This window comes from Auxenochlorella protothecoides (assembly GCF_000733215.1).
Source record: "Auxenochlorella protothecoides strain 0710 unplaced genomic scaffold scaffold99, whole genome shotgun sequence".
Taxonomy (NCBI): Eukaryota; Viridiplantae; Chlorophyta; class Trebouxiophyceae; order Chlorellales; family Chlorellaceae; genus Auxenochlorella; species Auxenochlorella protothecoides.
The window spans coordinates 196,805-210,851 of NW_011934403.1; the positions used below are offsets into that span (position 1 = coordinate 196,805).

Genomic DNA, 14,047 nt, shown 5'->3' on the forward strand with positions numbered 1-14,047 from the left:
GATGTCCACTACGAAACCCTCGCAGTGGACTGCGACCGGGCTCAGCATCATGAAAATAATAACATACATCCATTAATTAATTCAAGTATAAAACAAGGACATTCCTTCGCAAGAAATGTAGTAGTGCTCGAGGTCACGACGACTGACCCACCGTGACAATGTCGCGTGAGGGAGGAGGCATCGCCCACTCTGGCATTCCATTTCTACCAGGATACACGGTTCGAGAGCCGGTGAGTGTGTCGCTCCTGGCGCGAGGTTTTAAAGTGCCGACCTCTGACCTGACATGTGCACATGGGCCCCTCATCGGACAGGTTCCCTTGGACGCCCGGTATCCTCGCACCCAGACCTTGTCATTCAAGAACGGATACGCTGTGGCTGACGTTCCCGTGGCATCGCTCAAGCCGGCATGTGGGCCCGCCGACCATGTCGCTTTCCCTCCTGCACCCTCACGGATCGAGCTCAGCCAGGCGACCCGGCCTTTTGTCCCGGCGTTCGTTCAGTACGAGCACTGCGTGCTGCGCTTCTTGGCATGGTTTAAGGAGGTCCTGCCCGGCATCCTGGATGAGGGGGAGTACATACGCAAGGCAGTCGTCAGCTTCTGGCCGGAGGATTGCAGTCTGGCCATTGCCGAGCCTCGCCTCCCCAACTCGGGACTCATGCAGGTTTGGCGGTGTGGTGTGGTGGGTGGTACATCATTGCGAGGTGGCAAAGATGGCCCCTGCGCTGCTCTCAAGGGTGCAGGTGTGGCACAAGCTGAAGCCAGGCCGCCCCCCAGCCTGTAATCGCTCCCTGCTCACTTGCAGGGAACCCTGGTGGCTCGGCACAGATGTGGTCTTGGCCTGGAGGACTTCAGCATTGGGAGCACGATCTGTGTTCGGAAAACACAGTACCACCTGTGTTCTGCGGATACCTACACCCGCACTTTCTTCTCCGATCGAGGCCTGCACTTGGGCGAGGACCTTGCCCTGCCCGAGGCGCCAACCGACGGTGGGGCAGTGTCGCGCCCCGGCTCGACAGGTGTGTGTGGTGCTGATGGGACCGTCCTGTGCTGGGGCCAGGCCACCTTGCCAAGACGTGTGCTGGACGGAGGCCGGCCCACGCCTCTGCCTGCCACCCTGTGCAGACCGGCGTGAGGCCCCGGCAGAGTCGCCCACCCGGTATGCCGAGGTTGCGCTGGGGAAGGCTGCCCCTTCCAGACACACACAGCAGTTTCTAAAGTTCAGCAACCAGGTGCGGGGCTACCAGACTGGATGAGGCTGACTTTTCAGCTCCCCAGGAGCTGGTGCCCTTGGCCCCAGCATGCGGCTGGGCCCCTGGACTGACACCTTTGCATGCCTTCTCCATCCTCTGCACCCCCATGCCCAGCCCAGGTCCTCCGCTTCTTCGCGGTGTGGAATGATACGGGCAGGCTGTGTGGGGACGTTCACCGCCTGCAGCTCCGCTACTATCTCGAGGATGACACGGTGCGAGCCCGGGGTCGAAGTACGGTTGCAATGTGTGCGGTGGGGACAGGGGTCCTGGTCATGCCAAGGCTCTGGAAAGGCTGCATGCAGTTGCTGGTGTGCTTGAGTCGAGTGCGTCGTGACCTGGCTGATCGCGGCGTTATAGTTCTCCTGCCCCCCTTGCCGTGGCTCAGGTGGAGATCGTGGAGGAGGGTGAAGCTGGAAACCATGTCTTCCTGCGACGCACACCGGTGAGCCCGGGAAGGGTCGGTAGCTTGGCATGGGGGCGCCGGTGCAGTCTGGGTTGGGGCGTCTGGCCAGCGCTGCACTCTGTGCATGCTGTGCACCTGCCTCACCCTCAAGCGCCCACCTGAGTCTCCTGGCCCTTGCAGGCGGGGAGCAAGGGCGAGGGGGTGGCCTGCCTCGGGGGAGCACTGCTGCCACTCAGCCTGACCACCCAGGACCTTGGGATCGGCCGCGAGGTGGTCGTGCATGGCAGGCCAATCCTGCTGCGAGATGCCGACGCCTACACCAAGACCTGGCTCAAGGCAAGCCCTAAGATACACCGCGGTGTCCTCTCCCTTGGAGGGGAGGGGAGAAATGTTGATGTTGGAGGCTTTCTGTGGATACAGTGATGTGTGGGTCACTGCTTCACTGCCTGGCCGCACCCCAGCAACCAGCTCACCAATCCACATGATCCTGTCGCAAAGGAGCATGCTGGCGCAAGTGAGGCGGACCTGCAGCCGGTGCGGCTTCCCTCGCCGCCGCCGGCGAAGCCCCTGCCGCCGCCGCCGCCGCCGCACAACAGGATCGGGGACCCGGAGGATTCCCTGCAGAGTTGCCTGCGCCTGGTGAGCGCTGGAGGTGGGCCTGCGGGCAGGCTGGAACGGGGCGCTGTGCATGGCTCCAGCAATGTGTGCCGGCGGCAAGATGAGTACCCAGAGCCGCCGCCTCCCCCCCCCCCCAACACCGCGCGCACGCCCAGGTCCCGACCCCTCCCAAACGCGACCAGTACAAGCTCATGAACAGCGGGGGCATCATCCTTAGGTTCCAGGCCTGTTTTGCCCCGCCCGTGTCCGAGATCGACGAGTGGGTGGAGGCTTGGAGAAGGCAGGGGGAAATTGCGGTGGGAAAGAATGTAGTAACAAGTGCTTGTGCATGCCCTTTCAACCCCCCCCCTTCCCTTCCTCATTACTGCACACACACAGCTCTCAAGTTTATCTCGGCTCACCGCGTGCAAGGACACAGTTCCCTCCTTTGCCCACATGCATGGCCAAAGAGTGACCCCACTTGCCCCTCCTGGCATGTGCTGAGTACATGGGGCCAGACCCTCTCCCTAACCCGTTCTCATCGCTCCACAGGCCCCGCAGGTTCGTGATCTCCTTCTTTGCCGCGGATGACACCCTCTCCGTGTTTGAGCCGCCCGCGGCGGCTGCTGGGGGGGCGGGCAGCAAGTTCCTGGAGCGGACCAGGGCATATTGGGTCCCCGGCCAAACTGCGGTGAGAAAGGGCGGCCGGGGAACGGTTAGCTCCAGGACGCCAGCATGCGGGGCGCCCCACCCGCTCCATGCCCGGCTGTCCAGCTACCACCTCTTGCCCTCGCAGACACTCATCTCCGAGAAGGACATCTGGGTGGGCGCAGTCATCCCGCTGGCGGGGCGGCGCTTCGAGCTCCTGGCCGCCGATAACTTCACGCTGCAGCACATGGAGCTGGCGGCGCACCCCATGGCTCGCCTGGGTGACGCGCTTACGACCCTGGGGCAGGCCCTCTCAGGTGGGAGGTGGCTGTGACGCTGAGGCAGGGGCTGAGTGCTGCTGCCATTTCCACAGAGGGAAATGTGCCAGTCATATGGGGGACCCCTATCAAGGTGCAAGCCTCCAGATGTGTGGCTTGCCTGGGTATTCATGGCCTCACACGCGGCAGCGCGACACCAGCAATGGGTCGGCGCAGTTGCATGCCACGCCCCACCACCTGTGAAATATCCCCCCATTTCCCAATAGTTTGGCATGAATCCAGTTCGAGGATCCAACCGCACCGTCCCCTTCCTGCCTCCCCTCTCGTCAGATGGGAAGCTGGTGCAGCAGCTGAGGGCTGCCCTGCCCCTGCACGGCGTGCTCAGTGTGGAGGAGCTGGCAGGCGTGCTGACCCAGCGCACCAGTCTGACTCGTCACCAGGTCTTCACCCTGCACCGCCACCTGGCGAGGCGCGGCCCGGTCACCACGGCCGCCCTCCTGGAGACCCTGCTCCTGCCCCCTTCCTGATCATGGAACGCTACCGGTATTAACAGGGCAGTTGGGGGACAACACCAATATCATTCCGCAGAAGCGTCAGGGGTGGCAGTGAGCCAGGTCCCTCGGGCAAGTGCCCGCGGAAGATGCATGCCGGGCATTGGGGCCTGCAACCAGGCGGTCAGCGCTGCCAGTGGGGCAGGTCGCATTGCCGCCCGCAGGCCGTGCGGAGCGATCAAGCAGCCAAGCTTGGAAAAATGCACGCCATGCTGGACATGCCAGGGAAAGAAAGGACATAAAAATGTGGGGGAGGAGCAATGGCCGCGGGGGCTCAGAAGGAGTACAATCAACTATTTGGGGGTGAGGGGTGGAGGTTTCCGGCATGTATGCCAGGAGAAAGATTCGTTGCCAGCAGGGAGGGGGTGGGGGGCATGTACAGGTGTTCAGGACATGTAGGGGGCTGCTGCATCTCAAGGCGGGCAGCGCAGACATTGCCTCGTTCGCTAGGGTGGGCTTGTGATCGTGGGAGGGGCTGGTGACAGCCAGAGGCCTGGAAAGATGGCATGTATGGATCAATAAGCGAGGGTCCCCTCAAACAGGGGCCCAGAGCAGGCTCTTCCTCATCCCTGCGCGGCCCGCGCCCTGCAGGCGAGACGCGGGCTCGGCCAAGGGGCCCTGTTCCGGCTCTGGTGCGGACTGCGGGGCTGGGCGAGGGCCACATTCAGCACGTGTCCTGGGAGGCCCCTCCGTCGGACGGCTGTCCGGGCCTCCTACTCGCAGCCTCCGACCTCCAGCCCCACCAGGTCGTCAGAGGAGTGGCGCAGGCGGGACCCGGCCTCCCCTGCGGCGCCCTTCTGCTTCAACTTGCTCTTGGCGGCGCTGAGCCGGTTGGCGAGGATGCGGCGCGCCTTCTTGGGGTCTATGCGTGGGTCCATGCGTGGGTCCGCGGCGGGCTGCCGCCCACCCTTGCCCTTGCGCAGGTGCAGGGGGGTGAGGTAGGTCATGTGGGGCACGGCGGGGCGGCAGCCGTCCAGCAGCTGGCTGGCCGAGGCGGAGCGCGGCAGCGGATGGGAGGGGGGGCCGCGCCGTGAAGACCCCGGGCCGCGCAGGCGCAGCTCCGGCTCGGAGCGGCGCGACGGCAGCGCCCGCACGTGCAGCTCAGGCAGGGACTGGGTGTGGGGCATGTGCGGGCCGGTGTAGGGAGGGGGCCTGGGAAGGCCGTCCATGCTGGGCTGGGGTTGCAGCCAGGCCTGGGGCGTCTCGCTGCGTGGGCAGTGGGGGGCGCATGTGTGTGGGGGTGGGTGGAGATGGCTGTCTGATGCCCTTGTGGGGACTGAGTGGGGATCGATGGCAACCAGGGCATGCCCTCCAGGGCTGGCACTGGGTCTTCAATGCACGAGTGTGTGAGACGGGGAGCCAGGAAAATGACACGCTGCACCCTGTGGCGCCCCTGCGCGCTTCCCCACCCAGCGGCATGCAGGGGCTCACCTGGGAGGCAGGGTGGACGTCAGGGCCGTGCCGTCCAGCAGAAAAGGGGATGACTCTGTGATGGCGGGTGTGTGGCCAAAGCTGCCGGCATAGCCGGTGGTGGGACCGGCGGCCCAGGGCTGCCCCGCACTGGCGGCTCGGGGCGCGGAGCGGTAGGGGCCGGGGTTGATGGGGGGCAGGGTGCCCCAGTCCGCCAGGAGGGGCTCTGTGTCAAAAATAAAGTAGTCTGAGAGCACGGCGGAGGAGGCCGAGGAGGGCACAGAAGCCACGCCGATGGTATCTGCCTCCAGGTCGCAGGCGTCCAGGAGGCGGCCCCCGCTGCCGGTCTCTGCGAGCATGGGGTTTAATGCACGATCAAGCAGCTTCCCGCGGCGTCTGGCATGCAAGGGGGGGCCCGGGGAATCGAGCAGGCATAGGGCAGAAAGCACTCCATTGCTCAGCCTAATGGATCAGACAAAGGCTGGCAAGCAGTGCACAGCAATATGAGCCTGGGCGACGGATTTCGAACCGCGTCGGCTGCCCCAAATTTCTTCTGCGGTTCTGGGGCCCCTCACCTGCATGCATCCCAGGAACCGGGATCATAGGCGAGCTGAACATGCTCCCAAGGCGACGAGGATAGTCTCGTGTGAGTGTGTGATGCGGTTGACGCTGAGAGAGGGGCCGCGTCAGGGTCAGTCAACGTGCACGGTCGGGGTCTGAACCTGCGTGGGCCGATCTCGTGGCTGACTCCCTGTGGCGGAGGCAAACCGGGCGTTATCAAGATATTTACTCTAAATCTGCTGTGATCCCTGCATGCGTGTTGACTTGGTATTGCTAGGCCTTGGTTTCCGGGCCTCGGTGTGTCAACGTCGCCTAGCATCGACGTCCGAAACCCTACTTTCTTTGGCACCTGATTCGCGTTTGCATGCATCCGAGCAACGCGCGCAGTGCATCGCAGAACATCATAGACTCTAGAAACATCATTAAGGTAGGTTAGGTCTGTGTCTTCGAGGAGACAGAGGCAGAAATCGATGTGAGTTGGAAATGGATCCATCCTCTTCATTACCAGGTCCGGCTGAGTAATGGTGATTCATCATGGAGCGTTCGGAGTGGCCAAGGGAGAGGGCGGAGCACAACCCCAACAAGAGTGGGCCCGGCTCTGATCATCATGTCATTGGGAGATTTCGAGCACTATCAATCGTATGTCGACCTCATGTCAAGTGGCTACATCACAAAGCAATCCTTAGGAAGGCTCAGGCTATGGTCCAGCAATGGCTAAGGCTCCGATTCCAACACACGAGCCCGTGAGTGTACTCTTAATTTTATGAGAGTCTCCAGGAGTTACCTTGTCTTTGACCATGCCCAAAGAGAGTCTCCTTGGAACTCTCTTGGCCTCGCATAGACTCCTGTACAGCAGATCAAAGCCGTAAGGCGTAACAAGCCTACCCTAATCAAACAAGGAAGCCATGCAGCACCAATTTGGTCGATCTTACCTTCAAAAGGATGATCGCAGACCCCCACCTTCAAGGACCAGCACATTAGGTATTCCGACGCGCGAGATCTCGAAAACTCGGAATTGTGCAACAGATAGCCGAGCTCATTTTCGAGCTTGTCGTGACTTTTCAGTGGAGTTAATTGTACTTTTTCGAGGCTATCTGGCCCCGCAGGGCATTCGGAAGGGGTCCTGACCCCTGTAACTGACCCGACCAAGGGTGCTCTTGCCCTGCTGTCGGGACCCGGTCTGGGTGTCGAACGCTCAGGCTTGCTCCCGCGGAGCTCCCTTAGTCCTGGTCCATGGCACTTCTGACGCATGAGCTGGTGCCGGGAAGGAGCCTGGGACCGTTTGTCCTGGGTAGGTTATCTCCTTCCTCGTCGGTCTCGAGTTTGGGGCTGGGAGCCGAGGATCCCCCGCATCCCTCACCCCCAAGCCCCCCTGTACCCTACAGGTGACTCGATAACACACACCATGGCGTATCTGCAGCAGCATCGCAAGTCCTACAGACGCGTTGAGGTCCAGTATGAGCCTCAGGTATTCACCCTGGGTGCCGTGCGACCAGCTGGCCGGGGAACGCGTGACCGTCCTGGCTCGTGATGAGCGTCTCCTCGTGGTGCATACCGCGCGTGGTGGGGCCCGACACATCCCGTGGAGTCGCCGACCCCGCCCCATCCCCTCCCCCCCTTCCCCTGCAGGCTCTGCTGAGCCGCGACATCCTCGTCACCCTGCCAGAGCACGGCCTTCGCCTCGCCTTTGAGCCGCTGACTCAGCGCCTGCGCCTACTGGAGATCCTGGACAGCAGCCACCTCCTGGTCACGTATCAGAAGGCGCGCGCGTTCGGCGGCATGGCGCACCCTCCCTGCCTGGGCGGCATGTATGACACCTTTGGGCCGACCTACCCAGGTGGGGGCGGGGAGGTCATGCTGTTCCCGTTACCTGAGTGCTGCCAGATGTCTTTGATGGTGGGGAACACACTGGAGGTGTCATGCCTGTGGGGTGCAACTCAGGTGGCTGGCTGAAATGTCAACCCTCCAGTCGGGAGGTCACATCCCTTTCCCTCCGACGAATCTCGCCGACCCCCTCACTCTCCTTCCCCTCCCCCCCTCCAAACCTTGTTCTCAGTGGAGTGGGACCCCGCGTCAGCGTCCTTCCCTCTTCTCTACCCGGGGCTCCTCCTCCTCTTCCCGGTGCCCCCCTGCGACAAGGCCATGAGTCTGACTCCCGGCAACGATGCCCCGCAGGGGTTCCCGGTGCCGCCCACCACCCAGGCCTCCCGGGTGTGCCTCTTCACAGGCGCGGCTCGCGACGCGGCCGCTGCGCTGGCCTCCCCACCCCCGCCACGCGGGCACCCCGGTGCAGCCCGCGTGCTGCATGCCGTCCCCGGCCGCGGAGTCTACTCCGAGGCAGGGCCGGGGGGGGCGAACAGCGCCTGCGTGGAGCTAGGGGACTCCCCCCAGGACGTCGTGACGCGGCTGGGGCCGCCCACCTTCACCAGTGCTGCCGCGGAGCAGGTGCTTGGAGTTTTGGGTTGGGGGTGTGGGTGGGAGGGCCGGTGGTGCGGCGGCATCCGCCAGGAAGCTAAGCCAGGAGAGGAGACACCAGTGCTCTCACACGCCCCCTCGCCATTTCACCGGGCTGACGCCGCCCAGTCTCCCCCTTGCCCTTGCAGCGAGGCCTGGGCGCCCGCTACGTCTACATGTACCCCGATCTGGGGATGGACGTCGTGATGGGTGCGCGAACGCACGCCGTGGAGAAGCTGGTGCTGCACGCCAGCATGCCCGGCTCCGCAGGCTTCGGCCTCGCCTCCCGCTGCTCCTTCAGGTGGGCACGGGGCGCTGCATTTTGGTAGTGTGCGAGGCATGCTCAGGCAGGAGTGATGCTTGGCAACAGGGATGGGTGGCGAAACAGCGGGCCGGGAAGGGAGGAGTTCCTGAAGGCGAGGCACCCGGCGGTGCTGCAGGACCGCTCACTTGCGCTGCAGCGGGAGGGGGCAACGGTGCCTCAGCCTCTCCTTGCTCATCCCACGCAGGGTGTACGCACCCGGGACCATGCCAATGGACACCCCACGGGCCCGCCTGGTCGCGGGTACCAGCACTGCTGGCGGCCGATCGGGCGAGGAGCCTCGGCCAGCCGAGCGGCGGGGCCTGACTGGCCGGGACGCGACGACCGAGCACCCGGTGCATGTCGAGCATGCCCCATCGCAGGGCCTCGACCTGCTCGTGCCAAGCCCCCTACGTCAGGCGTCTCCCACCCCCTCCTCCTCCATCGACATCCCCCTGGCCGGCCCCGCCGGCGCCCCCGCGCCACGCGTCGGCGGGAAAAAGGGGAAGAAGGCACGGCTGGGCCGGTCGCGGCTGGGCGGCGCCGCCGCGCCCGCGCCCGAGGACACCTCCTCTGCCTCTTCGGACGCCGGCGCCACGGAGGCAGGCAGCAGCCTGGGCTCCTCCCCTTGCCTGGGCACCCCGCTCCCCCACCGCGAACCCCCATCCAATGCTGGCCAGACCGCCAGCGACGCCGACGTCGACAGCGACTGCGGGGGCGGGGGCGGGGCAGGGGGAAGGCACGGGGCGTCCGAGGGTTGGTCGGACGCAGACGACCTGGCGGCTCTGGTGCTCGACGACCCGCCCCGGCGCCTCGGCGGCTGTGTTGCAGGAAGCCCCGCGCCGGCGAGCCCCGTGCCGGCGAGCCCTGGCCGGACCTGCGTCGGCGTGCAGACCGACGACGCGGGCGGCGAGCCTGGCAGCCACCCCCACGCCCACACCACGGCCTGTTCCTGGGCCCCGGCGGCGGCGGGGGTTGGGGGCGAGGACGAGACCGACGACGACGACCGGTCGACCAGCCTGGGGTCCTGGGACGAGGCCCTGATCCCGCGCCAGGCCCCGCTGGCCACCGGCGACGGCGCTGAGGCCTTCGAGCGCGTGCCGCTGCAGCGCGACTGCGCGACCCAGACGCGGCGCGGCGCGCCCGAGCGCCGCGCCGCGCTCGGCGCCGCGTCGGCCGCCTGCTGGGGCGGCCCCGCCGTGGGGCCCACCGACGACGTGCGCGCCGTGCACGCCGTGTTTGGGCCCTGCCGCCCCGCCCCGCTGGCGGCGGGCGGCGGCGGCGGCCCGCACGCCCCGCCCCGCCCGCCCACGCTGCTGCACGCCTACTGCGGCGTGGTCTTCGAGACGCTGCCCGGCGGTCACATCGCGGGCGTGACCCTGTTTGCCGCGTAGGGGCCTGAGGTGAGGTGCGTGGACTGGAGGGACTGGGTGTGGTGCCTGTGACGGCAAGGCTTGGCTGTTCTGGGCCGCCCGGCCTCAGGAGGAACAGCACCTTCCCTTCTTCCCGACAGATCAAACCACGAGGCCACCGCTGCCGCTCCCGAGACCCAGGAGCCTGGCGAGCGCCGTACACTGCGCCATGTGGTCTTGTTGGCCGAGCCGCGGCCACACGAGCTCTGTGCGGGAGGGGGCTGCGCAAGTCATCCCCCCCCCTCCTCCTCCGTATCTACCCCAGCCCCATCCTGTGCCATACCAAACTGCCCCTGGCCGAGAGAGCCCATCCCCGTGTACCATACCGTGCGAGACCCCCCGGCTGAACGGCGCTCCCGCGCGCCCACTCGCCCTCCCATGTTTTTCATCGATCACAGCCATTGTTGTGCACTGTCCTTCCTGCGCGGCCTGGAGATGTTTGGGGACGTGCGTCACCGCTGCGCCTCACCCCCTCGTCCACATCGTCCCACCAGCCAGTCTTAATGTTTGCAAGTTGCCCTTGCTTGAAATATCAAGCGCACGTCATGCCTCTGAGCGACCTGCACCCAGGTCAGTCTGTCTATTTTGTAAACCTAAACACTGTTGTCCAGGGGCGGTTGGGAAAGAGGCTCCGAGATCCAGGCTCGCGGGCTCCCGGTGCCAGGGAGGCAGGCGAGGGTCGAGGGAAGGAGGCTGAGCATGCCCAATCTGCACGTCCAGGGATGAGGCATCTCTCACAGTCCCAGCTCGACCACCAGACCCGCTGGTCAGTAGGAGCTGCGTGCCCCCCACCCGTTTGCCAGGTGGTCCAAGTAGCCAGACTGGCTGGCGGCCACCAGGATGAAGAGGGCGGGGAGGACGAAGAGGAGGAGGAGGCCCGCGAAGAGGGGGAGGTTGCTGCGCCCCGACTCTTCGTCCATGCGCTGCTGTCGCGCGTTCTGGCGCTTGCGCAGGGCCGCCAGCTCCGACCCCTCCTCCCCATTGTACGCCAGCTCCAGCCGCTCCGCCAGGGTCTTCTTGGGGGTGGGGCCGCTGGCAGGGGTTGGATTTGCCTGCGCAGGGTCGATGCTCTCCACTGTGGCAGGAGGGAGAAGTGGGGGTCTTGCTGCTGGAAAGACGGGCGGCCGGGTGGAGGCTGGGGCTGGGGAGGTGCTCCTGATGCATGACAGCCAGGCAGCTGGGCAGGGCAGTCGCTGCTGGGTGCTCCATTCGCTCAAGGTCACCCAGCTGCTGGTCCTTCAACCAGCAGCAGCTTACCCAAGGTATCTAGGAGGGATAAGCTGTCCGTTTCGGGGTTAGCACGGCCCTCCTCATCCGCATCGGGGCTCTCCCTCTCGGTGGCCCCCGTGGCCACCGGGTTCCTGGTCGGCCTGGGGGATGCAGGGATTCTCTTCGAACGATAAGAGGACACAGGACTCCTTTTTGAGCATGATAACAACATGCATGGTGCCTGAGAGCTGTGCATAGCTTGCATTGAGGGGCCGGGGCGACCCATGCAAGTGCTCATGGGGCCACATGCTCGTTGAAGAGTCACGGGCATGGAGCAACTAAGAGCGATAAACTACTCACGCTCTTACGTTTTCTTACTGTATATGAACAAAAGGTCTCAGAATCGCACCAATTCTGCATCTGTCGTCGCTGATGGGCAATGTCAATCCCCCGGATTATCAGCCGGTGATTTCGTTTCGTCGCCGCGCGGAAAATTTGCTGGCGATATCGTGGGCGCGGCGTGGAAGCCTTGGGGAAACAAATCCGGCCTCACTCGGTGCCAACTCCACAATCGGAGTCCACGGCATCCTGTCCACACCCATCTCGACCAAACACACATTCAGCATGTCTGCCTGGGCCCCAGCAGTGCTCGCCACGCCGGGAGTGTCTTCCGGGACGCCTGCCCACGCGTTTACGTCCCGGACGCAGTCCCTGCGACAATTCCGGGGAACGCACTACCTATCAGTGCGCCGCAATGTGCAGGCAGAGTGCTCCATGTCCACGGAGGGACCAGGAACAGGACGCAGGTGAGGTTGGGAAGCTGTTGGGCAATGCCTGGGAAGGTCAAAGCTGTTGCTTCTCGGCTCGCGACACGCTTGTCATGCACCGAAAGCTTAGGACGGGAGCACTATTGTCTGCTGCAAGGGCACACAGGCTGGAGCACCGATGCCTGGTGCCGATGGAGGGCTTTGCCAGAACAGGTATTTTGGCAGGCACTGCGACCTTCTCGGTTGTTTCAGTGCCCGCCAACATCCTCCTCCCAATGCAATCGTGTCATCCCACAGGCACACTCCGGTCCAGCTCGGACAGGAGCATGACACCACCAGCCATGACCAGCAGGCGCATGCTGGCAAAACCACAGAGGAGTGCTACCGTGAGGTGGGTGTTGCAATGCATGGGATTCTGAGAAGTTGCTTAGGAATGGTCAAGGACGAGGATATTCCAGTTGGTCAGAGGATTTGCTTTGGGGTTATGTGTCCACAGCCTTAATTTGCTGCTGGTAGTGAGCAGAAAGAACTGCGCTCAGCCTCATCTTTCCACCATTGCAGTTTCCATTCCAAGTTCGGATGAGCACCCCCCTCTTCATCAAGGACCGCGAACCAGCAGGAAAGACAGTGCAGGAAGCTGAAACAGAGGCCCCGGCGTCAGGACACCGCAGGTGGGCTTTTGTGTGCTGGCAATTCCTTTGGTGGATAATGTATTCTCAAGGAACTGAAGGGGGAGCTATTGCCTAGGCATTGTGCCGAGCACTTGCAGGTCGATTATGTCGAAGAGGATGAGGATGGGCATTCTGTTGCAATGAGGTACCTGCCCACTGATTGTGTGGTCCGATGGCACTCACGCCCAAAACCTCCCCCACCACACTCCAGACGACCATCCATGGTGCCGGCTGCTGAGGTGGCTGACAACGTGGTGCCTGTGCCGCCACGAACGATGGACACATTCCGCCGAAGCCTGGCGGAGAGGCGCAACATCGTGCTTGGAGACTGGAAGCCCATGCATGGATGAGGGAGCGCGGATGGGCCTTGGCCTGCCTGCCCAATACTCCTCCGTCAGGTCATTGACACTTGTTGTTGGGAGGATCTGTTGGAAACACACGGAATGCAGGGGCGCATATGCTCCCACTTCATGCGCAACATATGCGGCGCACGAGTCGAAGATATGTCGCTACCGGGCTTGCGCCGGTTGCTAGCAGCTTATTCCCGCAAGCGGGATCTGACTGGCGCAGTTGGTTGCCTCGATCGGCGAACCAGGGGCGGGGGGGAGGGAGGAAAGGAAGGGGAAGCAGGGGGTCCACCAAATGCAGTGGGACGAAGTGCACCAGCAAAAAAGCACTTGGTCAGCATAAGCATGTTGGCAGCTCCGTTGACGTCGCGGTTGACAACGTTGACCTTGCAGGCCTTGTTGCCGCACCGCTTGGTGTCCCACACGTCCACCAGCTTCTCCTCGCCATTGCGCACCCGCACGTACTGGTGGGCGTGCAGGGTGGCGTGACAGGCGCAACACAGCTTTGATGACCTGTGCTCGTCAACCACCACCACCCTGCACACCCGCCGCAGGCGCCGCAAGAAGCGGATCCAAGGCCCAGGCGGTGTCCCCCGCATGATGCCCCCTCTGTCCTGGGCCGACCAGTTGCCCACGCCCACGACTGTAGTCATGCCGGGGGGCGCGCGGAACTGCTCCGCCAGCCGGGTGATGGCCCGCTGCCTGCCGACGTAGGCCTGGTGCCTGAGCTTCCGGAACGGCTTCCCGTCCCGGTGCCAGGCCAGGCCACGCCGCAGGTCTGGGACGATCTTCACGACCCGCGACAGGAGCACCGCTGTGCTCGCTGTCTTGTAGGGCGGGCACCTACGGGAAGATGGTTTTGAGCACGAGGGTTGGTGATACGGTTGGAGCGATGCAGGGTGTCGTGACACAGTGCCCGCCCCTGCAAGGCATACCCCTGCATACACTCCACCAACCAATCACCACTCACTGGTGCAGCTTCTTGACATAGTCCGGGGCCTTTGCGTGCCAATTCGCAATGACCCCCTCCCGCCACTTGGCCCCCGACATGGCGTGGAATTCCTTTGATGAACAGGATGTCACGTTGGCGTGTTCGTCCACCGCGGTGTACATCTTGGTCCGCCCAGGGTCGATGCCAACATACATGTGTATCTTGGCGTCCTCTGGCGGGCGGTCCCGCCTGCAAA

The 14,047-nt window shown here is 64.0% G+C and overlaps 4 protein-coding genes across 4 annotated transcripts; 2 read left to right on the forward strand and 2 right to left on the reverse strand.

The window, feature by feature from the left end:
- Window positions 1–158: 158 nt before the first annotated feature.
- On the forward strand, window positions 159–3,704 carry F751_7013 (EF-hand domain-containing protein 1; the record flags this gene model as incomplete). The annotated part of the gene is made up of 11 exons (XM_011402957.1): window positions 159–165; window positions 211–662; window positions 804–1,017; window positions 1,124–1,230; window positions 1,371–1,463; window positions 1,637–1,693; window positions 1,835–2,014; window positions 2,428–2,531; window positions 2,804–2,942; window positions 3,048–3,216; window positions 3,508–3,704. 11 exons carry the CDS (start codon window positions 159–161, stop codon window positions 3,702–3,704), a joined length of 1,719 nt encoding a protein of 572 aa, XP_011401259.1.
- Window positions 3,705–4,441: 737 nt separating this feature from the next.
- On the reverse strand, window positions 4,442–5,497 carry F751_7014 (hypothetical protein; the record flags this gene model as incomplete). The annotated part of the gene is made up of 2 exons (XM_011402958.1): window positions 4,442–4,934; window positions 5,160–5,497. The coding sequence occupies 2 exons, from the start codon at window positions 5,495–5,497 to the stop codon at window positions 4,442–4,444; spliced, it is 831 nt and encodes a 276-aa protein (XP_011401260.1).
- A 1,435-nt stretch (window positions 5,498–6,932) lies between these two features.
- On the forward strand, window positions 6,933–8,482 carry F751_7015 (hypothetical protein; the record flags this gene model as incomplete). The annotated part of the gene is made up of 5 exons (XM_011402959.1): window positions 6,933–6,990; window positions 7,085–7,167; window positions 7,329–7,536; window positions 7,756–8,144; window positions 8,303–8,482. The coding sequence occupies 5 exons, from the start codon at window positions 6,933–6,935 to the stop codon at window positions 8,480–8,482; spliced, it is 918 nt and encodes a 305-aa protein (XP_011401261.1).
- Window positions 8,483–10,633: 2,151 nt separating this feature from the next.
- Window positions 10,634–13,910, reverse strand: F751_7016 (hypothetical protein; the record flags this gene model as incomplete). The annotated part of the gene is made up of 5 exons (XM_011402960.1): window positions 10,634–10,691; window positions 10,776–10,941; window positions 11,124–11,236; window positions 13,191–13,703; window positions 13,831–13,910. 5 exons carry the CDS (start codon window positions 13,908–13,910, stop codon window positions 10,634–10,636), a joined length of 930 nt encoding a protein of 309 aa, XP_011401262.1.
- Window positions 13,911–14,047: the final 137 nt, after the last annotated feature.